This window comes from Chinchilla lanigera, unplaced genomic scaffold, assembly GCF_000276665.1.
Source record: "Chinchilla lanigera isolate Chin_1 unplaced genomic scaffold, ChiLan1.0 scaffold00106, whole genome shotgun sequence".
Lineage (NCBI taxonomy): Eukaryota > Metazoa > Chordata > Mammalia > Rodentia > Chinchillidae > Chinchilla > Chinchilla lanigera.
In genome coordinates, this window is record NW_004955507.1 from 6,216,626 (window position 1) to 6,241,625 (window position 25,000).

At 43.3% G+C, this 25,000-nt stretch overlaps 1 protein-coding gene across 1 annotated transcript; it reads left to right on the forward strand.

Moving 5' to 3' along the window:
• Positions 1 to 9,852: 9,852 nt before the first annotated feature.
• LOC102024829 (acyl-CoA desaturase 1) lies at positions 9,853 to 24,430 on the forward strand. Its single transcript, XM_005407700.2, has 6 exons — positions 9,853 to 10,268; positions 10,743 to 11,025; positions 14,109 to 14,239; positions 15,792 to 15,997; positions 17,393 to 17,625; positions 20,204 to 24,430. The coding sequence occupies exons 1-6, from the start codon at positions 10,245 to 10,247 to the stop codon at positions 20,401 to 20,403; spliced, it is 1,077 nt and encodes a 358-aa protein (XP_005407757.1). The 5' UTR covers positions 9,853 to 10,244; the 3' UTR covers positions 20,404 to 24,430.
• Positions 24,431 to 25,000: the final 570 nt, after the last annotated feature.

Genomic DNA, 25,000 nt, shown 5'->3' on the forward strand with positions numbered 1-25,000 from the left:
TTACAAATTTTTTTTTCAATTCTGTGAGTTATGTTTTCACTTTCTGGTAGCCTCTTCTGAACTACAGCTATTTTTTTAACTTTATGATGCCAAATTGCCTAGTTTTTCTTTTCTTGCTTGTGATTTTGGTGTCATACCATTAGCTGACGTGAGGTCATAAAGATCTACACTTAGTTTTAAGTGTAATCATAGCTCTTATCTTTAAGTCCTGTCCATTTTGATTTCATTTTTATAAGATATAAGATACTGCAATAATTTTAAGGTATAAAGGGGTCCTGAGAGGTAAGTGTTTGAGAACTACTGAATTACATTTTATTTTTTATTTTATTGGTACATATTTGCAATTCATGCAGTTTGCAATCTTCTTGGGGAGTGGTTACATGTATATATGACAGCCTGTTCCTTTTTTAGAAAAATCCCCTTCCCTTCCTCTCCCTCCTTCTCCAATTCCCCTATCCCATTTTTATTATTATTGATATTATTAATCTAAACTCATGTTATGGCATATAATTTTTACATTAATTGAGGGTATTAGATTCTTGTAGTGGCATATCTTTATTCTACTTATTTTTCCTTTCCCTCCTCATCCCTCACACTTTTTCCCCTTAGATCACTTTCCTATTGCAAGAGATCCATCTCTTTGTCCTTGTCCATCCATCCTTTATTATTCTGTTTGTGCTTTGCCTCACTCAGCTGAGACTTACATTTTCTGAACTTCCATTTTCCCATCTTTAAAATGATTATTCTATTTGACTACCACCTTCTAGGCTACACATGAAGTTAAAGAGGTGATATAAATAATTGGACAGGATAAATTAAAGCACTATTTAAATATAGTTACTATGACTGCCTTCATCACTTTTGTGTACGTTGTCTGCTCACCTGTTATAACATCCTTGTGCTCTTCCTTTTGTTCTCTACATGCAAGAGTAGCTTTCTCCTACTAGACACATAGCAGATCCTCATCAAATATTTGTGAACTGACTGACATATATGCAAGACTCATACTTTCTTCACATGAACTAGGAAGCCAAGACTTCCCCATCTTATGTTTATGAAATGAGGGTTTTGGACACGTGCATGGCACTCTGAGTATCCTTATTTGTTAGTTCTAGCTAAGGAACTCATTGAGGACTTTTTAAAACCTGGTCCTTTCTTCCAAGATTTTAATCTTTTAACCTTCTTTTTGTTTAATTGAAAATAAGGTGAGCATGCCTTCTAAGGCATATCTTAGATACAAGAGAGTTGTCAAACTAAGAGTATATGGGAAAGTGAAATATTTGTTTTGAACTAATTTAAAATGAGACACTCATTCTAAGTGAGTATTGGGTGCTAGTGAGATGAGTACACCTGGTCAATTAGGGTCATTCCAACTTTGTCCTCCAAAATGTTCACTTATTTATGTCATGGACTAGCCTTAGAATTAGAGCCAGTAAACTAGCCAGTGAATAGAATAGAAGGTATTCTAGAATTTGATGCATAAATAGTAATATTCTGAGTAAAAATAACCCTAGGTAAAATCGTCCCTCTCCTTTATCCCCGGTGAAGGCTGTACATTGTCCTGAAGCAGTCTCTGCAGGAGCTTTCTCACTTGCTGGACTCTGGATTTCATACTCTCTGGATTGCAGAGTTCTTCTGGGAATTCAGCAGCAGCATTCTAGCTATCCCCTCTTTTTACCTGTGTTGGATTCTCTGTTCCTGGATCCTTTGTGCTTCTCTTTTTTGGCTTACTGCATTGTTTTGGAGAAGCATATTCTGTATCAGTCTTATAAGAAAGAGTATTTTCAAGGTATTTCCAGCTCCATTTTTCCCAAACTCCATGATGATGTGTCTTGGAATGGATCCATTCCTATGCATTATCAAGGATATTCTTAGGACTATTTCTATCTAGAAAAGTATGTTTTTTAGTTCTGAGACTTAAAAAATTGTTTGACTGGTTATTTTTTCCTCATCTACTTTCATTTTTTTTTCTATCAAATCTCCTGAATGGGTACATTATTTACAAAAACTCCTTATTTTGTTTTCCTTTGTACTTGTTGAAGATCATGGATTGGGATCTCCTTAGTGACTGAATGACAAGCAAAAGTCTTGGATTCTAGCTACATGAATTACTCAAGCTTGTTTTCTTTCCAGCACCAGAGAAATACTCATTAACTTTCTCAGGTTGTATTTGCCCACCTGTTGGAGTCTCTAGACCCTGATGATCTGCTTGGGGTATGGGCAGGGCTCCCTAGCTCTCAGGGAGCAGTGGTGGAAGTTCTTCCTTCTCAGTGGATCTTTCCTGAGCTTCTTCAATGTGGTGCCTCCCCTAATCAGCTATGTTGAATCACCTAGTTTTCTTTTTCTGGGAGCAAATGTTCAAGTACCCTGCCTAGCAAGAAAGAAGGCAGGAAGAAAGAGAAAACAAGAAGGAAGGGATGGAGAGAGAGCAAATCAGAGTGGCTTAAATTCATATTTCAGAAAAATACAAACTTTGGACAATTTAAAAATATGAATCTATCATAAATTGCACATGATATTTTGGTATTTGCAGAGCAAGGCAACTCATTTAGAAGATTCAGTAGAAACAATAAGAGTGGTGAGGTATAGTCTGGCTAGAGCTGAGATAGTAACATGTCTTTTCTGAAATGAATAGAGAACTTGAGGTCACTGTACCCAGGTCAGGCTATTTCCAGTAGCTGACATTTGGCTCTACAGTGACTGCTTGGCATATACTGGCTATTCCCATATTTGGATTATTCCTGTGCCAACTTGGCTTATGAAATGTTTACCAGAAATGTATGATATTGCAACAAAAGGCAGAGATAGGCCCTTAGGGCTTTTTGATTTCCACTTTCCTAATTTCTTTCTTTAGAAGAATAAGGTAGAAAGCAGTTGTCAGGGGGATTTTGAACTGCACTGCCTTACCATTTCCTGACCTCTGTTAGGAAGGTCAATGTTTCCAATGTTAATTCTACATTGGAAAATACTTCTTTCGTATAGCACTTGCTTAGCAAGATCAGGTTGTTGGGTTCAGTCCCCAGTACCACAAAACCATACAAACAAACAAACAAATGAAAACCCTAACTTTTTCCATCTTAGAATGATAGAAAATAATTGCTTCACTAACTTTTAATTTTTCTTTTTCCTCATTGATAAGGTTCACACTTGATATTTATTAAACATGGAAAAAGTGCGAAAGGAATTTGTCTAGGTCATATGGCAAATGATTTGTTGACTGGGATGAAACATTTGCCGTGTTAAAGTCTGAGGCCATCTTGTCTCAACTACCTTCAACTGAGTAGCTTCCTGCCTTTGATTGAGAAACGATATGTAAATGTAGCTTGTACTGTGCCCTTTGTAGTTATTGCAGTGTTCCAAATTCATTTTGGCATTATTTTTTGTATCTCCTCTCTCCCATTCTGCTTACTCTGAAATTCCTGTAACTTGTTACTCATTTGGGAAAGCAAATAGGCAAGCAAAATACAACACTGCTTCCAGTAAGTATTATAAGACACCTGTATTGACTGAAAGACCCCAATCCTTAAAGAGAGATTTGTTTAAACATTTCCTAGTTAAGATTTATGTAAAGGTTCAATGAAAAAAATACCTACCGACCCCTCCCCTCCCCCGCATCCGCTTTCCTTCCCTGTCCATGTATTGATAGGGAGATGACAATGAGCAAGGACAGACATGGCCTTGTCCTTGTGAAGCATCTCAGTACAAATACGATGAAGGTCACAGAAACAACCACAGGGTCTTGTGATGAGAAGCTAGCCTGATAAACTTTCTGGAAACTTGAAGAAGACAGGAATTAGCTAAGTAAAAGGCTAGTGGGAGAAGACAAGGGAGCAGTGGAGTATTCTACACGGAGGAAAGGAATATTCTCAGACTCCAACAGTGAAGTATCATGGGAGCAGAGAGAACAAGGAGGAAGGGTGGTCCAAGATAAGGGGGAGATTTGAGTAGGGAGAAGCTGTGTTCCATAATCTCCTATAGGGTTATGGTAAAAAGTATAGACTTCATCACAAGAGCAATGGAAAGTTCTTTTTTTTTTTTTGGTTTTTCTCTGGTACCGGGAACCGAACTCACGACCTCACGCTTGCCAGGCAGGCACTTTTGCCACTGAGCTAAATCCCCAGCCCTAGCAATGGAAAGTTCTTGCTGTTGTCATCTTAATACTGAAGATGGCAAAGTGGGGACTGAGTTTTATTTTTCCTCTCTGGAGCCGAAGAATTAAAATGAAATTTAGAAGCTGCCATGGTATTTGTGTCCCTTTGCATAAAGTAATGTTTGTAGCTCCAATCTCTGCCTTCCAAGCATACTTTGTATCTTCCCCTTCTATGCTAATTGATGCTATATCTACCAACTGAGTCACTGTACATTCTAAGGTAAACAAATATTGATTGCATAGTTACTTACACGTTCTAGTTTGTCACTGATCTAACACTTCCTGATACCAAGCCTCATGTTCTTTCTATATTATTATTTCTACCATGTACTCTTATTTTTCATGTAGTCATGAGCTCCTGACTTTTCAAAGTAGTAGGTAACACATGCATGGGATAATCTATCTTGGTTTTTGACAGTGAGATGGGCCTTAAGATTTTTTTCCTGAAACTCACTCTCTTTAATCCAAAATTTTCCTGGACTCCCAGGGCTTCCTGCACAGGACAACAGCCTGTCTTTGGAAAGAAATACAAGACTTCTGTCCTACATTATTGTCTTGACAAACTCCTCTTTTTTCTCTGGCAGAAAATGAGTGACACAGGAGCTGGCCTAATCAACATTAATAGTCCTGAGCAGTAAAACCAGAAATGCCAAGTAGTGAGGCTAGGGAAGTGTGAGGGCAGGTTTCAAGGGTCTGGAAGGAACAAAGCTGAAATGTTTTCAGGCAGTTAAAGAGAGGAAAGTTGATCACAAAGGTAGCGCCATCTTCAATTAAGTCCCAAATCCACACTTAAACCCTAAATTCTCCAAAGTGATCCTTAATCCCTGGAAGAATGAGATACACTAAAATCTATAACCCCATGCCCAAATCCATTTGTGAAAACTTAATCTTTAATATGATATTTGGAGAGGGGATTTGAGATGAGTAGGCTATGACATTAGTGCCATTATAAAAGATACCTCAAAGACAAACCTTGTCCATTCCCCATGTGAAGACAGAGAAAAGATGGCTACTATCAGCCATCAGTCAGATGGCTGACTCAAGGAGGTTGGTTCTTTGCTGGTGTTTTGGTGCAGACTTCAGCCTCCAGAGATAACTGTGATGTGGGGAGTGGCTAAAGCTGGAGGTGGATCACATGTGCTGGGCTGGAGCAAGGCTAGCCTCAAGAACACAGAGCCCCTGAGGCAAGTCCCATGAAGAAGCCACTTTAGTCTCAAGAACACTGGGTAAATAGGTGTACGCATTTCATGTGACATTCAACCTCCCAAGTGTGTAAACAAACGTGCTGCAGCCATTGAGGCCCTCCTTCTCTTTCTTCGCCTCCTTCTCCTTCTTTTTCCTTTCTTACTTCTTCTCCCATCAGGAAAGAGGGCATCATCAGGCCTCAGTTTACCATTTTAAAAAAAAATGATGACCATAACTACAAAGGTGGTGACTAAGACATCCCCCAGGGAGGGGGCACTAGCAAAGCTGACCCGGAGATGGAGCCCATCCCTGGCAGTGAGGCAGGCATTGACCCCTTCCCAGTCACTGCCACTGAAGTGGAAGCATTGGTACAGGACAGCATAGACAGTCAAACTCAGGAATGTAAGTGACATCCATTTGCCAGAGATGATTGAAGGTTTAACCTCTATAGAGAGTGAGGGAAGATGTATTATGCACGAGGAATATTGCTTAACGATTTGTCAAAAGATGGCTACTATCAGCCATCAGTCAGATGGCTGACTCAAGGAGGTTGGTTCTTTGCTGGTGTTTTGGTGCAGGGACTGAGGGACAGCAGTCCTCCCATTAGGCTGATGAGCTGCTACTGCAGCCAGAGGAGCTTGCTCACCCAAACCCCCAATGCAGCAGAGTGGGAGCTGCAGCTGGAAGTGGGAAGAGTGAGTGGGAGCCCCAGGCACCCAAGTACAGGATGTGTTTTTTTTTCTGTACAAAAGACTGAATTGCAGCTTGTTATATGGCCCTTGCAAGATCATTCATCCACTCCAATTAACCTCTTTTCAGATGGTGCTTATGTTTGCTGTGTGGTATGCCACATTGACACTGCCACTATACACACTGGCCAGAAGCATCTTTTTTGTTTGTTTTGAACTCTACGATTTGCAATTTGGTCATGCCTGGTCCCGTTTTGTTTTTCATTTATATTCTCATTCCCAATTACCCGAGCCTCTCACTAAGGCACATGCTACTATGGACAGATTTCTGGCTACTGTCACAATTGCTCCCTCAGATACTGTTCAACAGGCTTCTGCCTCCCATGCCACCTTCCATCAAAATGCCTTTGCCTTGAGCAAACTGTTCCTTTTAACTTGGGAACCAGCTTGACAAATCGTTAAGCAATATTCCTCGTGCATAATACATCTTCCCTCACTCTCTATAGAGGTTAAACCTTCAATCATCTCTGGCAAATGGATGTCACTTACATTCCTGAGTTTGACTGTCTATGCTGGGTCCATGTATCAGTGGATACTTCCTCAGGATTTATTTTTGCGTCTACCCACAGTGATGAAGCAGTTAAACATGTCATTGCTCATTGCTTGGATGCCTTTAGTACCTTTGACTGCTCATGAGCGTTTAAGACAGACAATGGCCATGACTCATCCAGACAGCTGACACTGACTGAAGAACTAGAGGTGCTATGTATGGTTCCAGGGTAAATCTTTTTTTTTTTTTTTTGGCTTTTCTCTGGTACCGGGGACCGAACTCACGACCTTGCCAGGCAGATGCTTTGCCACTGAGCTAAATCCCCAGCCCCCTCCAGGGTAAATCTTGAGGAGACTTAACTGACCTTGATAAATAGCAAAAATTGATTAATGCAGGTCCCACCTTAATTTAGTCTTAAACATCTAGCAGAAAAGTATAATCACAAGAGGTATAAAACAATGCCACCTACACTACTAACTGGTCACTGTTTTGGGATAATGCTCTGTATAGGATTAAATTGCTATATACAGGGATTTAAAGTCATTGGAAGGGGAATCTTTAGCCAAAATCGAGGAAATTCATCCAGAATGAAGAGTTAAAAAATAAAAGGGTCTTCTACAGAATCTTCCAAACACAGATCCTCCAATTCCAACTGACCACCCATTGCTTGTAACTACAAAACAAAAAGGAGGAATGTGGGGAATGGCTGAAGCTGGAGACTGATCACACATGTAGGGCCAGAGCAAGGCCAGCATAAAAAACATAGAGCACATGAGGCAAGTTACATGAAGAAGTTGCTCTAGTCTCAAGAACACAGAGTGCCTGAAGCATCATGTTAATAAGCTGCTTTAGTCTCATGAACACAGTGCCTGAGGCAAGCCACGTGGATAAGCTACAGATGGCGGGGTTTCACATGACATTTAACCTCCCAAGTGTATAAATAAATGTGCTGCCCTTCTCTTGGGGCCCTTCTTCTCTTCCTCCTCCTGCTCCTCCTGTTCCTCCTCCTCCTCCTGTTCCTCCTCCTCCTGCTCTTCCTCCTCCTCCTTCTTCTTCTTTTTCTTCTTCTTTCTCTCTCTCTCTCTCTCTTTCTTTCTTCCTTCTCCTTCTACTTTTCCTCCTCTTTCTTCTTCCTTTTCCTTTCTTTACTTCTTCTCCTATCAGGAGAGAGGGCTTTATCTGGTCTCAGTTTTCTGTATTCTGTCTCTTGTCTTTTTTCCATTCTTTCACTGTCCTCACCCTGGGAACTGTGAGAAGCTGTGTGGGACATGGCACTGGGAGGAATTCATTTCTGTTGTAAAATCCTCCCAGTCTGCAGTAGTTTGTTTAAGCAGCTTGAGTGGACCAGGCCAGCGGTGTTGGCACCCATGTTGCAATGAGCATGTAGAGCCCTCTCTGTCTGCATGTGAACCATGTTCCCCATGGAGCCGAACATCAGAAAACAGTTGTTTTCTCTATATTAAAACCTCACTATTCAGGTTTAATTGCAGGTTTGGTACTTTGCAATAAATAAGTGAGTTTGGGGTTGCAGTTCAGGCATTCTGTCTCTTAAAGGTTTGCCATCACTGTTCTAGGATGAAGAATAAACCTGCAGTCCATAAAGGAATGAAGCAGATCAGATAATGCAGACAGAACTCAAGGAAGAGCAGGACATGTAGATTTTTATTCCACACCCTGTACTTCTGAGCAGTCACCAGATAAGCTGCCCATTTCTGAGAACACCTAGCTTCATTCAGCACCTTCCTACTGGCCAGGGAGTCAAGCCTGGAATGGAAGTGCCTGGTCATTGGCCAGGGAGCTGCTGTGTCCCTAACACCAGAGGGCAGACCTCTGTCCTCTACCTAGGCAATCTAGGGTGCCTCTGTTCCAGGGAAGCCAGTCATTGCGCAAAATTTGTCTTCTCCTTTTGCCAGGGGAGAATGGGTGAGTAATGGAGAGACTTGGTCAAGGAAACAGACTGTGAGGATGTACAGCCTGCTTAGCTGCAAGCTTTCCTATTAGGGTTGCCTAAATCCCAGAAAAGATGGGGCCATGAGGAACAGGTTTATGAGATCACGGCATCTCAGGGTCCCTGAGCAGTGGGGTTCTGAGCTAGGGTTAACAATTTGGGCATCAACATCACATTTCTGTGTTCCGGTCTTAGCTCCTCTACTTCCTGGCTGCCTCGACCATGAGCAAATTATTTATCTCTCTGAATCCGACTTTTTTTTCTCCTTTTGAAAATATAATTATGGAGTACCCATATGTCAGGGTCACAGTGAAGGTTCCAGAAAACGACTCTTGTTAATTTCCCCAGCTCCCTTCTCTTTATACTGGGGATTGCACCTAGAGCCTTACACTGAGCTACATCCCCAGACCTTTTCAAAAACTAACACTAATATTATATTTGAGACATGGTCTTGCTAAGTCTTTGAGTTACCCAGGCTGAGCTCAAACTTGCAGTCCTATCTCAGCTTCCAAGAGTGCTGGGGTTGTAGGCACGAACCACTATATCAGGCTATGCTCTCTGCTCTCATTCTGCATACTAGTCTTGGGTCATGCAGCTAGGTGAAAACACCAGTCTGTGCTTTCTGCTCTTTCCATGTAGAAGACTCCAAAATTCTAACTTCAAGATCAGAAAAAAAATCTCTAAAATGTCCTGGAGTCGTGGACATGGAGATAGGATTGTCCACTGGTGCCTAGAGCTGGGGGTACCCTGAAGAGCTTGTCCAGTGATTGTGCATACTGTGCATATGCAGGCCTACAGATCCATGCAAGTGTAGTTATTGGAACTGAGCTCCCAGTGGACGAGGGTTAGCATCCTGGAGCAGGTGGGTGAGCCTAAACTATTGTCCGCCCAGGGCCAGTGCCCAAGTTTGCTAGGGAGGGAGCAGGGATGCACCAGCCTTTTCTGCTAGGCTGTTGGTAGTGCAAGTGAAGTTTTCCCTCCCACACAATTAAGGGAACGGAAAGAAAGTGGAGTTGCCCGTACTCGGCGCTTTAGTGGTTTTCCCACTGTTTGTCATGCATCTTTTCTGTGTGCCAGGGGCTGGAACTTAAACTTCCGTGCTGGACTGGGTCCCTTCGCCCAGGGAGCGCCCCAGACTGTCCCCCGAGACACGCCCTAGCCCAGAGGCTGGTTAGAGAGAAGTTAGAGGCAGAAAAAGAGGGGAGGGGGAGTGAGGACCTGGCAGCAATGGAAACAGCAGATTGCGCCGAGCCAATGGCAGCAGCAGTACGAGGTGGCACCAAATTCCCGCTGGCCAATGACGACCCAGAATTGAGGCAGCCTAATTAGCATTTCCCTCGGGGTTAAGGGTGGGAGAGCGCGATGTAGGCGACTTCAGTATCTCAGTCCTCCAGTAGTGTATTAAAAAGCGTTAGATCTCCTCTTTCCCGCACTCGTTTCCACACGAGGCTGCCTCCGCTGTCAGCTTTGTGGCTTTTGTTCCTCGTTCTTAAAACAGAACGGACCTAAGAAAATACAGGTTACAGTCACGTCACTGCCGGCTGTAGCCTTAAAAACCCAGCTGTGGGACATCCACTGACGGCAGTTTCAGGCCCAGGAAGGGTTCCGAACGCGGCGCACGCGATCTTCGTGCACGAAGTCTGGCCATCCTCAGTGCCTGTAGTCCGCATTCGCTCCGCGGTCTCAACCCAGGGAACTGAGTCTCCGCCTCTGAGAGCCAAGATGCCCGCTCATATGCTGCAGGAGGTGAGTTTCCTGGGAACTGCTCGCGTCTGCGCGTTAGCGGCCACTGATTGGCTTCTAGGTGACCGCTTGGTAGAGAGAGTTGAGCGCTCTAGGAGGACGTGATCGTTTCTTGGGTTGCTCTGCCCTCAGTACTAGATTATTAACATGGGAATTTGATTTCCTAAATTCTGTTCCTTAAACGTTCCTAAATTAGTAAAAAAAAAAAAAAAAATGCGGTCGTACCGGTATCTGTGTGTCTATAGGCGAGGTCTCCTTTGTGTGTTGCTAGGATTGCGTCTGTTTTCACCCTCTCTGCCCCTTCACCCTGTGATCTGCTTCCTAATCAGTCTGTAGTTTTTGGAAACTTCCCTCCGTTTCAGATCGGGGTACACTCCATCCTCACATGACCGGGGTGCCTGTATTGCCCCTTCTCCCAGCTACACTACTGAGCAAGGGCCCTGTACTCGCCTCTGCCCCGCCTTCCTCTCCTTCCAGATCGCCAGCTCCTACACGACCACCACCACCATCACAGCGCCTCCCTCTGGCGGCCTGCAGAATGGAGGCGAGAAGGTGGAGAAAAAGTCCCTGTACTCAGAGGAAGACATCCGTCCTGAAATGAAAGATGACATTCGAGACCCCAACTATGAGGACGAGGAGGGTCCTGCGCCCGAGCTGGAGTATGTCTGGAGAAACATCATCCTGATGGGCCTGCTGCACGTGGGAGCCCTGTATGGGATAACACTGGTTCCCACCTGCAAGGTCTATACCTGGCTGTGGGGTAAGCAGGTTCTGTCTCTGGCTAGTACTCCAGGGTGCTGCCGGCTGTTAAAAGATGCGGTCTCACACAGCAGTGGCCCCTGTCTGTCCACAATTCCCAGCCATGTCGCTGGTGGCCCAGGAGGCTGATTACACTGGGAATAGCGCCCACTAGGGTTGGGAAGCAGGAGTGTCATTTCTAGTAGTTTCTTCAGCTGGGTGTTGGGGAGTGACCTCAGAGTCCACCTGCAGAGGCTTTGAGGGGGAAGAACAGGGACAGAGAGGCAGCTGCCCATGAATGAGCTTCACAGTTTGAGTCATTAGCCTGGCTGCCTGCCTCAGGCCTGCCTGCCACAAAAGAATCAAGACACCTCTGTGGGAGGCGTGGAATCCTGATACTAAACCAGGGGCTTCATGAGCTATGTGTTGAGCTCAGTCATGGACAGAGTAAGTAGAAACTGCTCAGAACTGGAGATCATTGAAAGGGGACTAACACAAAGGGGCTTACTCACAAAAATAAACCAAGCTGGCTTAACATGGGACATAAGGACAGCTTCTGGATAACCTAACTGCGCAGATGTTTTGCTCTAGGTGTGTCTCCAGGGTATGCCACGTGGCAGTCAACCAAATGTTCTTAGACTCCGATTGCAGAAATGTTGCATGTTCAGTTCTCCACCCAGCCTACTCCAGCCCTTCTCTCCTCAGCCCTGGCAGGCCAACATTTCAGGACCTTATAATACCAGTCCTCCTACACTTATCTATCCATCCTCCATAGCAGGGACAGCCAAGCCAGAGTGAAGGGCCCTATGCAGCTCCAGCCTTCACGCAGCTTTAGTAAGGGAGACAGTTGACACTTTTCCCTGACCTGTCCTTGGCTAAGCTCTTTCTGGGATCTGTGGGTTGTGTTGAGAGCAGATCCTATGTCCTAGATCCACATGTGCTTTTCATGTGTCTGCCCACTGATGCATGAAGTAGAGAATAGCATAGAACTAGGTATGCTATTTCTGCTTTTTCAGGGGTGGTGAGTCAGGATTCCCTCTCTAGAAGACAATCAGATTTTCTGGAACAGTCTCAGGTGTGGGTACTTCCTGGCACTTGTGTTAGAGAGGGGTGGTGTAGAAGGGCTTGTTGGTCAGGAATGAACTGCTCCCCCTACATCTCTTGGGTCTAAAAGGTGGTAAGATCTAGTCTCTCAAGTTTTGTTCTGGAGATTCTCCAGGAGCTACATGGAAATGCAGCTGAAAGATCCTCTTTCTCAGGAACACAGTTTTTCCTGGTAGTGAGTGAGGACACTGTACTTTGTCAAGATTAGGTTTGTTAGTTTCTTAGGTTAGTAATCTGTGATCCCCATGTCCTCATTTCTCCCATCTTAAGAGGCTTCTGTATCATTTTGTAGAATCTGTAAGAGCTTGAAGAACCCAAGAGCAGTTGAGGAGTATGGCAACACTGAAAGCCAAAGGGCAAAACACCTCAAGTATACTTCTTAGGGCACAGTGGTGAGGCGCTGCTTAACCATCCATGTGGAAATTAACAGTCCTTCTGTAGGAAAGTGAGAACTGATATAAGTGGCTATAGCATCCTATTCGACAGACTCAGAGGGGTGAATAGAATGCTGGAGTGCCTGTGCTTTTGTCCTAATTATCCTCTAATTGTGGATATGTTTTGGGAGCCAATAGGCTAGGATAATTGTGGCACGAAACAAACTTGAGTTTTTCCTTGGCCCTCAGCTGAGTGCTTCTGCTTTGCTTAAAGCCTGTTCCTTTTTCCTGGCCATTTCAGGGTTCTGGCTCCACCGGGGTTTTACAGGTAGAGGTGTGGTCAGACACTATATCAGGGAAGGTCTCAATCATCACATGCGTAAAGGCTACAGATCACCTAAAGCTGTGTGCCAGGACTTTCCACGAACAGATGCTGCCTCTGTGGCTCTCCTGGGGATCCTGTAGGAGAAACAAGACAGAGTGTAGGAGGGAAGAAGAAAAGACGTTGTTTATTAAAGTGTTATCTTTGGCTACTGAAAAACACAGGATAGTTTGTTAAAATGTGTGGTGTCTGCAGACATAACTAAGATCTGAGAACCTGTAGTTCCCAGATGCCTGCTAGGAATGACACATTATTAACAGCTTCTAAAAAGGCCTCAATTCTTGCTTTCTAGAGCTGCTGATCAGAGGAAGAAATAGGTGTACACTCAGCACCCCTTTCTCCACTAGCGAACATACAAGCATGTAGGCCTAGAGGATGGTGAGGTGGGACATTTCAGTGTCTATCAGCTCTGAGTATCTCCCAACTTTATCTAGAATTAGCATTGATGATCAGAGTCTGGGCTGATATTGAGATGTCTCAGTGGAGAGATCTCAGAACTGGGCACAGGTCATGTGAGGTGGAAGGCAAAGCTGGAATAAGAACTTGGTGACTGAAAACCAGAGTTGCAGTTTTACTAGCCATGTGAGTTTGGATAAACACTTAACCTTTCTCAGGATACATTTTTTCAGCTGCGGTGTGTGGTACACTCACACCTGGTCTAATCAAGTTGTACAGTGAATATGAGAATGTACTTATGTTATTGTTGGAGCTTGAGCCACTGTGTGCAGGGCTTATGTTCCCTAATTTGGCTACACTCCCTGATACAATATTGAAATGCTTCTTTGCCAGCTGGTAAATAGCCACAGATCTGTACCTGGAAGTGTCCTCTACAATTCAGAGCTCCTCTAATTGGTCAGTGCCCAAATTGCTGTGACTGCTATTTTCAGAACACCCATGCTCAAGGGTCTTAAGGTCTCTAGGAGTAATTGGTGGCACGGGACATTTTAGAGAAGGTCAGCTGAAGGTCTGAGGAAGTAGGACCTGGTATGAAGCCCCTACAGACTGGGGCAATAAGTGGCACAGTGGTGAGAGCCCAGTTTGCTCTCCTGTCTGCTTGACTCCTTGGTTCAAGTGGTAAAAGTTATGAAGCCTCAGAAACAAATTCATTGTTAGTATTCAGGGAAAGGAAACCCTCACCGAATGCTTACTAAAGAAGACACAGATTGACATCAGGAGTGTATCTTTGACATGCTTCCCTTGATTGAACTTGCATGTTTGTGATCCTTCACTGTCTTGTCCTGGCAGTACTCATATACTATACAGTGAGTGGACTGGGCATCACAGCAGGAGCTCATCGCCTGTGGAGCCACCGAACTTATAAAGCACGGCTGCCCCTGAAGGTCTTCCTGATCATCGCCAACACAATGGCTTTCCAGGTAAGAAGCTGGCACTGCTTGGCTTTCCTGTCTTAACCCCACTGATGATCCAGGGAGGAATGGATGGGACAGCATCCAGAAAGGTAGCCCTAGCAGGAAGGCCACTGCCTTTTCCATTCTCCTGTGGTCACATAAGTACAGGGTCAATGTTGAGGTCCACCAAGCAGGGAGGACTTTAGATTCACTAGGATAGCACATAGGTAAATGGGACAGAGTCTTCTGGTATAGAGTCATTTCTGATCCCAAGGTCCCTATATAATCATACAATGTGACTTTTGTGATTTTTCACCATGAGAAGCCATGGTGCTAAGCCAGCTATGGACCCTGGTTTCCTGGCCAGTCAGTGGCACTAAACTCATACTTTATGGGGACTTCTTTAGACTCTGACAGCAGGATAGAAGGTGATATGTTACAGACTCATGGCCTCTGCTGTCAGATAATAAAAGCAAATACATAGAATGATGTGCTGGGCACCGTGTTAAACATTTGACATAGATGAATTCATGAAGTCCTATTTTTACAGATGAGGAAACTAGGTCTCTGAGGGGTTGGGCAGAAAACTTTGTGATCCTGTCTGGGATTGCCATGCTTGCTAACTCAGGTGCCAAGGTTGGATCAGACAACACATTTCTGAGACAGAATGAATAGAACCGGGGAAGGTGATTCTGCTAGTGGTTAGACCCTAGCAATGGGCACAGGACAGCTTGTGCTGTGAGGCTTTGCTTGAGCAAAAGGAAAACAGGGAACAAAATAGATTTACTTGTCTTTTCAAGATCTGAGGTGCTTACTTCCTTTGTATAATCATCTCTGCTCTAGCAAGTTATTATTTTTTTTTTTTTTTTTTGTTTTTCTCCGGTACCGGGAACCGAACTCACGACCTTGCGCTTGCCAAGCAGGCGCTTTTGCCGCTGAGCTAAATCCCCAGCCCCTGCTCTAGCAAGTTAAACCTTGACATTCTTTATGGTATCCTTGTGAGGCAAAGGGAAGGACGAGAGGTACAGATAAACTTTTAAAGTGATGGAAAGGATCCCAAGAAAGCTCAGAAGACCTCTGGAAATGTGGTCTTGGATCATGATTTTATGAGGCCTTGTTACTGAGCTGAGTGAGCTGTAATTTGGGTAGATAACAGGATAGAGTTCCCCATAGCTTTATCCACAGAGCAACACCCCAAGACCTGATGTGCTTGCCTCGTACTCTCTGTGCCCAAAGATTAGGCACCCCCATGAGGACCTTGTCCCATATTCCTTGCTTGAAGAATTGCCATGTTCTTTCCTAAGGAAATTATCACCATGCTGAATTTACCTCTACTCTCCCTGTACATAGCCTTCAGGATATGGCAGATCTATTTCTATGCTCTGGGTCTATAAAGATCTTTTGCACATAAGCTGGGGGGCAAATATGAAAAAGAGCATAATTCTTCCATGTCTCTTTTGGAGCCAGACTCCTGTGGACTTTGTGAGGGTTGGGCTGAGCACTTGCAGACATTTGGGCACTGAATTTGCCCAGGCAGTCATCTCTCCTCAGGCCTGTGTTCCTTTTCTCTGTCCTCCAGAACGACGTGTATGAATGGGCCCGAGACCATCGTGCCCACCACAAGTTCTCAGAAACACATGCTGACCCTCACAATTCCCGACGTGGCTTTTTCTTCTCTCACGTGGGCTGGCTGCTTGTGCGCAAACACCCAGCCGTCAAAGAGAAGGGGAGGTTGCTCGACATGTCTGATCTAAAAGCTGAGAAACTGGTGATGTTCCAGAGGAGGTGAGTGAAGGCAGGATGGAGATGGGGATGTGGTTCTTGACACCTGGGGTTAACAGTCCCAGTCTTTTATGATTTCTAAAATAAAAGCTGAAAGTTAATGGGTTTGCATGCTCAAATCATCATTTGAAATTCCAATTTTAATATTTCACAGATCCACAGACATAAACTAACACTCTCTTTCTATGAATTATTTTAGTGAAACCAGTTACTTGCAAATGAATGTTTATTGACCTTGCACAATTAGGGACGCTAAGATGAATGCGGCTGAGTCTTAACCTTCAAGGGTTATGAAACCTTTTGGGAGGGGGAAAGATAAGCCGAGTGTCCAAACAGTCATGATACAAGGCAGAACATTTTTTGTAGCTGATAGGTATAAAAAGGGGAGAGCTTGCTTGGTGGGGGAACTCTAGGGAAGGAACTCTATAAACTGTCTACCCAGTGATTGAGTTTTACAATTTTGCTGAGCAGGGATACTGCAAACAGAAAGAAAAAGGTGAGCTAAAGCCTGAAGCAGGTTTCAGAAACATAGCCATTCTATTCAAGTATAGGGGTGCTAGGAAAAAGGACATCTACAGTGACTGAAGAGGTCATGGAGAGTCCTGGTCCCAGACTACCGTATGACTCATTTGGCTACAGGCAGCCACTGATTGTTTCTTCAGAAGCAGTTTGCACAATCACAGGGAGCTGCAGGCCAGGGAGGGAACTAAGGATCCAGAGATGAGAGGCAGGATCACAAAGTAGGAGTTAGGAAGGGCCCAGATTGGGGAAGCAGTGGCAGGAGTTGGACACAGGGAATGTGAGGGACATAAAAGTAGAAGGCATGACTGCTGCATACCTGTGGGCTTTGGAATGTCAGTGGCCTGGTGTGGCACCTGCAGGTGATGGAGAACACTCAGTGTACCTGCTGAGGGGAAAGCAAAGCAAAGCATTAGGGGGCGGTAGCAGGAAATGCAAGTATGACACTTAACCACCCCTCTGCCCAGTCATGAAAGGCAAGTTAAAACAGCTGAAGAGCAGATACACAGAGCAGCCTGGGTGCAGAATTCTGCTGAGGAATTTGTGATTTGACCCTTGGCTGTTTAACTCTCCCGGCCTTCTAGTGTCATGAAAAACATGCTGAATTTCAAGTCAAGAGACAGATGCCCCAGTCCTTGCTGTACTGTTTCCTAGTGGGACAATCCTTAAATGTCATTTAACATGTCCACATTACCGCATGTGCAGAGTGAGATAATGATACTATGCTCAAAAGATTTCTACCCCATTTTCTGATGCTGGTTTCTGTCCCCTGCAGTCATAGTATAGGAGCAAAAACATAGTCCTAGCCAATGAGAATGGAAAATCCAGGTAGCTGTGAGAAGCCTTTCTCTAAAGTTAGCGTGTGATTTCTCAATATAGGTATTACATACCTGGTCTTCTGTTGCTGTGCTTCATCCTGCCCACACTGGTCCCTTGGTATTGTTGGGGTGAAACTTTTCAGCACAGCTTGTTTGTTGCCACTTTGCTGAGATATGCCGCAGTGCTCAATGCCACCTGGCTGGTGAACAGTGCTGCCCATCTCTACGGATATCGCCCATATGACAAGAACATTAATTCTCGGGAGAACATCCTGGTTTCCCTGGGAGCTGTGGGTAAGTCAGTTGTCTATAACAAAATCACATCTCATGTCTGCTGATTAGGGTGTTTGGCTAGAAGCCATACAATCAGAACAACCTATTTTTATGACCAATTTGTAGCTCAGTGTTTCAGTGTATAACTAGGGGGCAATATATTGGGAAGCCCTTCTGAGAGGCAGGTATCAGCTCTTATGTAAAATGGAAAGGCTGAAAAATAATACTGCTTCTGATTTTAAGCTGTAAGCAACATGTCTTATGCTTACCTATCCTGTGCACATTTGAATTTCCTGTTCCTAGTTACCTTTGACAGGGCTGTAGTCTACTTGAGGCAGGAATGCATAAATTAAAAAGTAAGGTCATGTGCAGAGCTGGAATGCCTACTATTTTATAATTAAATTTAAACCTGCTATGTAAAATGTAGAAGAATTATCATTAGTTAAAAATAATCAGACAAGCCATACTTTTTTTTTTTTTTGGTACAGTACTGGCAGCTCAACTCAGAACATTTACTCTGAGCTACAGCTGCAGCCTTTATAATTTTTTTTCTTTTTGTTTTAAATTTTGAGGCAGGATCTCGCTAAATTGCCTAGGGTAGGCATGAGCGTATGATTTCCTGGCTCAGCCTACGAGCATGCTGAGATTATAGGCATTCACCACCATGCCCAGCATTATGCCACACAATATCCTGCTTACTGATCTGATATTGACTATTCTTGAATTTTATTCTTTCTATAATTTCAGTTCCAATTGCCAGATCAAAAAAAAAAACAAGATTCTACTATCTGTGTCGATTTTTCCCTCCTTCCAGATGAATATAGACTTTGACTAAGGCCTCAGGCTAGCTTTGCTTATACAGACTCAGGGGTCTTTTTTTATTTTTTGTGGTACGGAGAATTGAACTCATGACCTCAGGCTTGCCAGGCAAGTGCTTAAGCCTCTGAGCTATAACTGTGGTCCCTCAGGGGCCTTTTGTTAGCATTGATCAGAACTGTTATCCACCCAGTAAAACTTAGCCACCATACTGCTCACAGATTTGTTCACAACATTGCTTAATACTCATTAACCTGGTATTATGGTTATTTTTCCTATTTCTTTCTTATTCCATATGTCTCCCTCTTCCCTTCAGGCATCTTGTACTTTGTGCATGTTCACAGTGTGAAATAAATTACCTACACTATACAAATCTGATATTTTCATAGAAATGGAATAATCTAGATTGAGATGTGTGTCTTGTCTTGTAAACAGAACTATAGTGAGCTGCCAGCCTCCTACTTTGTCATTCACATCTCCAAATGTGCTCTTTCTCCCCTTTTACCTCACTCTTTGGTCTCCAGCCCTGTTTCCTACCATTCTAATCCTTTGTTGTTGAGTTATCTGTACCATAGTTACAAGCTCACTTGTCTCAGATATAGCTAACATTGCCCTAAGCCTTCCTTTGCCTGACTCTGCCCTAGTTGCTACCTGTGACCCTCCTTTTCTTTTGTCTTTAAACTTTAACACCCACACATATTGTATAGGTGTGGTGAATGCTTAGAGTCTCACTGTAAAACGCTGCCTGGAAGCTAACGATCATCTGTCATCACCTCAGACTTGGCACTGTCCACGCACCAACTTCTGCTCCACCCCTTCTCATTTTTAACCATGGACAAACCAGTGTTCAGAGGGATTTATGGTCTGAGAACCTTTGGTGAGTCATTTCCTTGCAGGACTTCTTTCCCTCACTTCTCATTCATTTCTAGCTTATCTGAGAGTTTCTTTGCTCATGTGTCCAAAAACCTCTCTTACCACCTGTTCTTTACCCTGATCGGATAAGGGTCAGAGACTTTTGTATTGGAATAGATTCAGAATGAAGAGTTGTGTCAAGACTTGGCAAATGTTTACTCACTATGGAAACCATCCCAATCCAGAATTTCTTTATTTTCCTCTTCAGCAAAGTGAAAGTCTCCCGGGAGGTCTCTGAAGTTACAGAGAATCTCTATTTTTGGAGCAGTTCAATATTTTTAGCACATCTCTCACTCCAGGGTCAAAGATTAGAGAATCAGAAACCAAAGCAGCTCTCTGTGAACCAGCAGTGCCCGTGGAGATTCTTCCCCTGTCTGGGCCTCCTTTTCCGTGACTTTCGCCATCCATTCTTTTGGAAGCTCCTGCTCTTCCAGGGAGCATCTGTACAATGGGGAACGGTATGCTGCTCACTTCCCCAATAAAGGGAGCCAAAGATTTTCCTGTACATCCTGCTCTTCCCATCCCACCCCAACACAGAGGTTTTCAGGTAGTACTTGCCGAAACTCTGGCATTTTTTCAGTGTAAGATTCATTCCCAGCAGTACAACTTCTCTCTATTCTTCTTACCCTCTGAGAGTTACTTTCTGTCACAAAGGCTTCCAGACAGCCTGATGACAAAGAACCAACTTATTGCTAAAAATGTCTTGGGTGGCATCTATTTGCTTCAAGCAAAACAGCTTGGTTTTATCTACTCACTCAACAATAGCAGGTTTTGATGAGGTTTGAGGTACCCTGACAGGTAAGAGGTATGCAGAGATGAGGTAAAATACATTTACACACCTCTGTCATTTCTCTTTCTGTTTTTGTTCCAGGTGAGGGCTTTCACAACTACCACCACTCCTTCCCCTATGACTACTCTGCCAGTGAATACCGCTGGCACATCAACTTTACCACATTCTTCATCGACTGCATGGCTGTCCTTGGTTTGGCTTATGATCGTAAGAAAGTATCCAAGGCTGCTATCTTGGCGAAGGTTAAAAGAACTGGAGATGGAAGCTACAAGAGTGGTTGAGTTTTGAGTCATCCAGGTTTTTCTTTCAAAAGTCAGCTGGGTACATGTTTAACATTGTGTTAATTAACTACTGAGTAATGCTTTCTGGGTGGTATAGGTGATGACCTTAACCTACCAGTGCAGTATTCTTGTAAAATGCACAAGTATTGAAAAGTAATAACTCTATTTTATACTACTTAGCTGATAGACTTTTCTTCTCTCCCATTCCCAATTTTCTTTTGTTGCTTTGTCTCTATTACCTTCCTTTTTACCCTCACTGCCTCCCGTGCCAACAATTGGTCACCCATAAATTGGTTATCCACCTTCCAAAGCCTGGCAACCTTTCTAGAGTCTAAATGTAAGGCCCTTTGCACTAGATGACTCTTTCCTTGGTGATAGTTGAAGATAGTTGCTTCAAGCTAGACATTCAACGAAATCTGCTGCAAAGTTCCTGCTTACTGTCATTATCCCATCCATTGCTAGATGAAACTGAAAATAATTTTTGGAGAGAGCTTGCAAAGTTGGTAAATCATGCAAGATGTTATGCAGGATAATAAGTAAGGTTGAGAGTTGAGCTGGGAAACTGGGCAAGGGTAATCTGCTGTAATCAGTCCAGGTTGCTTGTTAGTAAGACATGGAGCTCCTTCTCGCAACTTTCTTACTTTCTCTTCAGACTCGGTAGGGGATGGTTATGGAGGGGATGGTTATTCCTGGTGACCCTAGAATACAACAGCATATCAGAGACTTCATATAGGATACTGACAATAAAGAAGAAGCACTTGCTAATTAGGAAAAGTAGTTTCTGCTGGGTAAGGATATTTTTCTTTAATAAAAGGATTTCTTATTTTATAGACTAAGAAGTCTTCAGTTTGGGTATGTCTAAAATCAGTGTGTATAGGAGCTCATAGTTTTGAGGATTCTGTGAGTTGCTTATTCAATTCTGTTATTGATTTTCTGTGCTAATCACAGGATATTTGTCACTCCAGTTATAGTAATAGGATGGCTGTGACATTTTCATTCATCTAATCATGGAAAGATTTTAGGAGGTGAACTTGGAAGTTAAGTATACAGACATACATAATCTTCATTGGAACATGAAGCTATTTACATTGCTCCCCTGTGAAAAGAAATGTTAAAGAAACACGAAGGAGAGGAAGAATTCCTCATCTAGGGTTTCTATTTTCTGATACCGGGCAGGAGATGGACAAGTTGAACTGTAACATCTGTAACCAATCCCAAGGAATCTTTCCAAAATGAGTGCTCTGAGAACATATTGCCAAGGGGATTCAGAAGTTATTGAGTAAGCTATTGGGTCTTCTAGTGAAATGAGTTAGGTATTAGATCCTTTCATTCTAATTTTTCCTTGGATTGAGTAGAACTATACTTCTTCCTTCAGTGTCATGACCTTTCCCTCACTTTTTGCTTTGTCACATCCAGCCTACATGCAGGACTGTTTGTGATGGGGTAGGAATCTTTAACCACACTGATTCTTGATTCCTGGCTCTGTCCCATCTGTCCCTGATCTCTTTACTGGTTCTCTCTGTTCTGTGATGTTTTCTTTTTTCTCTAGACAGGCAACTTCCTCTGTGTATCCAGGGCAGCGAGGATTTGCTGTCCAGGCAGTTTCCTTTCCTACAGTGAAAATGCTAATTGTCTCTGAACTGCCAAGTCCCTTTAGCAATGGCCTGACTGTCCCTTTCTGTGGTCTCTAGATCTTCTACACCTCCACACCTGGGGTCACTGCTACACTGATAATTTGAGAAGTTTGGCAAACGCTCTAAAGAAATCTGAGCTCAAAGAGACTGTCTTTCTTTCATGAGTCATGGGCAAGCCAAACGCATACATCGTGCCAATGGACCAGCCACAGAAGAAAGCAAGGTTTATTGTTAGTTTCTCTGAGTCAGAGCAGAGAACATACTCAGTGCCCCTTTTGTGTTTAGTAAAGCTATTCAGGCAAATAAGTGCCCCCACATGACAGTGCAATGCTTTTAGGAGGATAAAAGGGGGGAACCTAGTCCCTTAGGAAGCATAAGGAGCAGGGGCATGTTCTCAAGTGTCTCATATTAAAAACAGGCCCCGGGGCTGGGGATTTAGCTCAGCGGCAAAAAGCGCCTGCTGGTTAAGCGCAAGGTCGTGAGTTCGGTTCCCGGTACCAGAGAAAAACAAACAAACAAAACAAAACAAACAAACAAACAAAAAAACAAAAAAGAGGCCCCAACCCCAAACTAAATGTGGTGTCTCACACCACATAATCCATGGTAGTCAGTAGGATAAAATGAAACTGGAAAAATACAGAACATTAGTGATTAGTGTCGGAAGATCATAGGTCTCTCTTGTTCCTTTAACTCAAATGTCAATGCAGAAGCCTGTCTCTGCTGTATCGGGATTGGCAGTGGTTAATACCAAATCCATGTCTACTGTTGTGTCTCAGTGGTCGGGGAGCATGGCTTTTCTTCTTATGTTCTAGGGTGTTCTAGGGACCATCCTGTATGAGGGCAGCCTTGTCTTTGAGCTGTTCAGAAAAGAATCTCTGGGAAGATCACTGTAGACGAGATCTGCTGTCCTGGATGCCTACCCCTTGCAAATGCCTGTAGGATAGTTTTAATTCTACAAGTCATGAGATACTTGCTTTACAATCCATGAAAAAATAAACTCAACTTTTTCTTCTTATTGAATCCTATCCATGGATCTGATCCATGCCATTTCCCTATAAAACACTGGGTATAAACCTCAGGCTGAGGGCCTGAGGAATATGTTGGTCTGCACATAAGGGCTTCTCAGATCAACAAGAAACACTATGTTCTAGATTCTAAAGCTTAATTCAAGTGACACATTAATAAGAAACTCAGATCTGACCAAGAATGAATTTCTAACAGTCCTTGTCTTGTGGGCTGCTGACAACTTATTTGAGTGCCTTACCTCTTTTCTAATGCATGTTGAATATGAGTCTTTCTTCACTGCCTCTGTGAAGTCCCTTAATATCTTTGACCCTCCAGTAGTGGTAAACATAAAAAGTGGCCTCGTCTGAGAATTACAAATACTTCAATTTGCAGGATTCAATTATGGGCTTAATTTTGGAAACTTTTCTTAGGGCTGTTTTTATTAAGTGCCCACATTTGATGGTGGGTGGAAGTAATTTGAATATATTTGATTTATAATATTTTTAGATTAAAAGATGATTGTAACATTTAAAATGGAAGTTTTCCTCCAAGGTTATCTATTATCTTGCATATTTTCTTTGTACAGATAGCTGAAGTACATCAGTATATCAAGTTAAGAAAGTACAGTTGCTATAGTATATTGGTGAAGGCCAGGGACATCTACCACTATGCAGCTGGCTTCCTCTGCGACTGTCATTTCCATAACAGACCTGTTCTAACAATAGTGAGTCCACCCTCAAAATGAGGATGTTAATGATGGTAGAGACCTCTTGACCTAATCACCTCTTAATAGTCCCAGCTCTCAATAATATTGCATTGGAGATATGGGACACATCACTTAATTATGTGTCTCACTGTTCTGTTTAAATGAGGTAACAATGCTGACCTACATCAATGGGCAGGTTTCAGGTGTGGCTAATGCTTTTAATAAAGTATTTTACAAGGTCGTGAGTTCAGTTCCCGGTACCGGAGAAAAACCGAAAACCGAAAAAAACAAACAAACAAAAAAATAAAGTATTTTAAAATCCTCACCAGGGGAATTCTCAAGTCCTATGTATTTTTATGATAGCTATGTTCACCATAGACTTGGCATGTACCTAAGTGCTGGATGGCATCGTTATTCTATACTACTCTCTTCAGAGATTAATAAATGCATTTGATGAGTGCTGGATAATTAGCCAGACAAAATTTGAGAATGCGTATTGTTGCTAAGAAAACATGCAGGATACCTTTTCTTTCCTTGGGTGGCATTTTTCCTTTTTTAATAACATATTAGTTATTTGTAACCTAAGAATAATTTTATAATAATTTCTGTTAATAATCACTTCTGAAGCTGTTTCTACTGACCTGAGGTGTGCTTGTTCATAATAAAAGTGAATTGAATCTGATTTTACTGTGTCTGGGAGCTTTTTGGTTATGATATTATAGTCTCCTGGGAACTGTGTCTATGGCCTTCCAACGTATCCATGTTCTGCACCTTTCAAAGTAAAAAAAGTAGCCGATACAGGTTTGAATCATACCCCAGTAATGGGCCCTGTCCTTTTGAAGGGTAATTTGAGGTTAAGCCCGGGAAGCTGGAAACCATGGAGCTGCTGCCTTTAAATCACCCTTAACCACAATCTGGCACCTTAGCCTGCAAAGAAGCGAGGTCTCCCCGTGAGTCATGTAGTCACAGGGACCCAGCTTAGAGATTCTGGGAGACCAGGAAACCCAGTAAACCACCCCTCCCTAGCTCCCCAATCGCTAGGGTAAAGGGTGGGAGATGCTGCACCTCCAGCATGGTAGCAAGACTTCTCAGGGCAAAACCTCCACTTTTGCCTTATCTAGGAATAGGACTGTGTGAGCAGCGGCAGGGAGGTCAGGCTGCCACTTCCCCAGCATCACTAAGGCACAGCCACCGTTACCATTCAGGTGCTTTCATAAACTACCACGCTAGCGGCCTTCACCGCCTCCGTCCT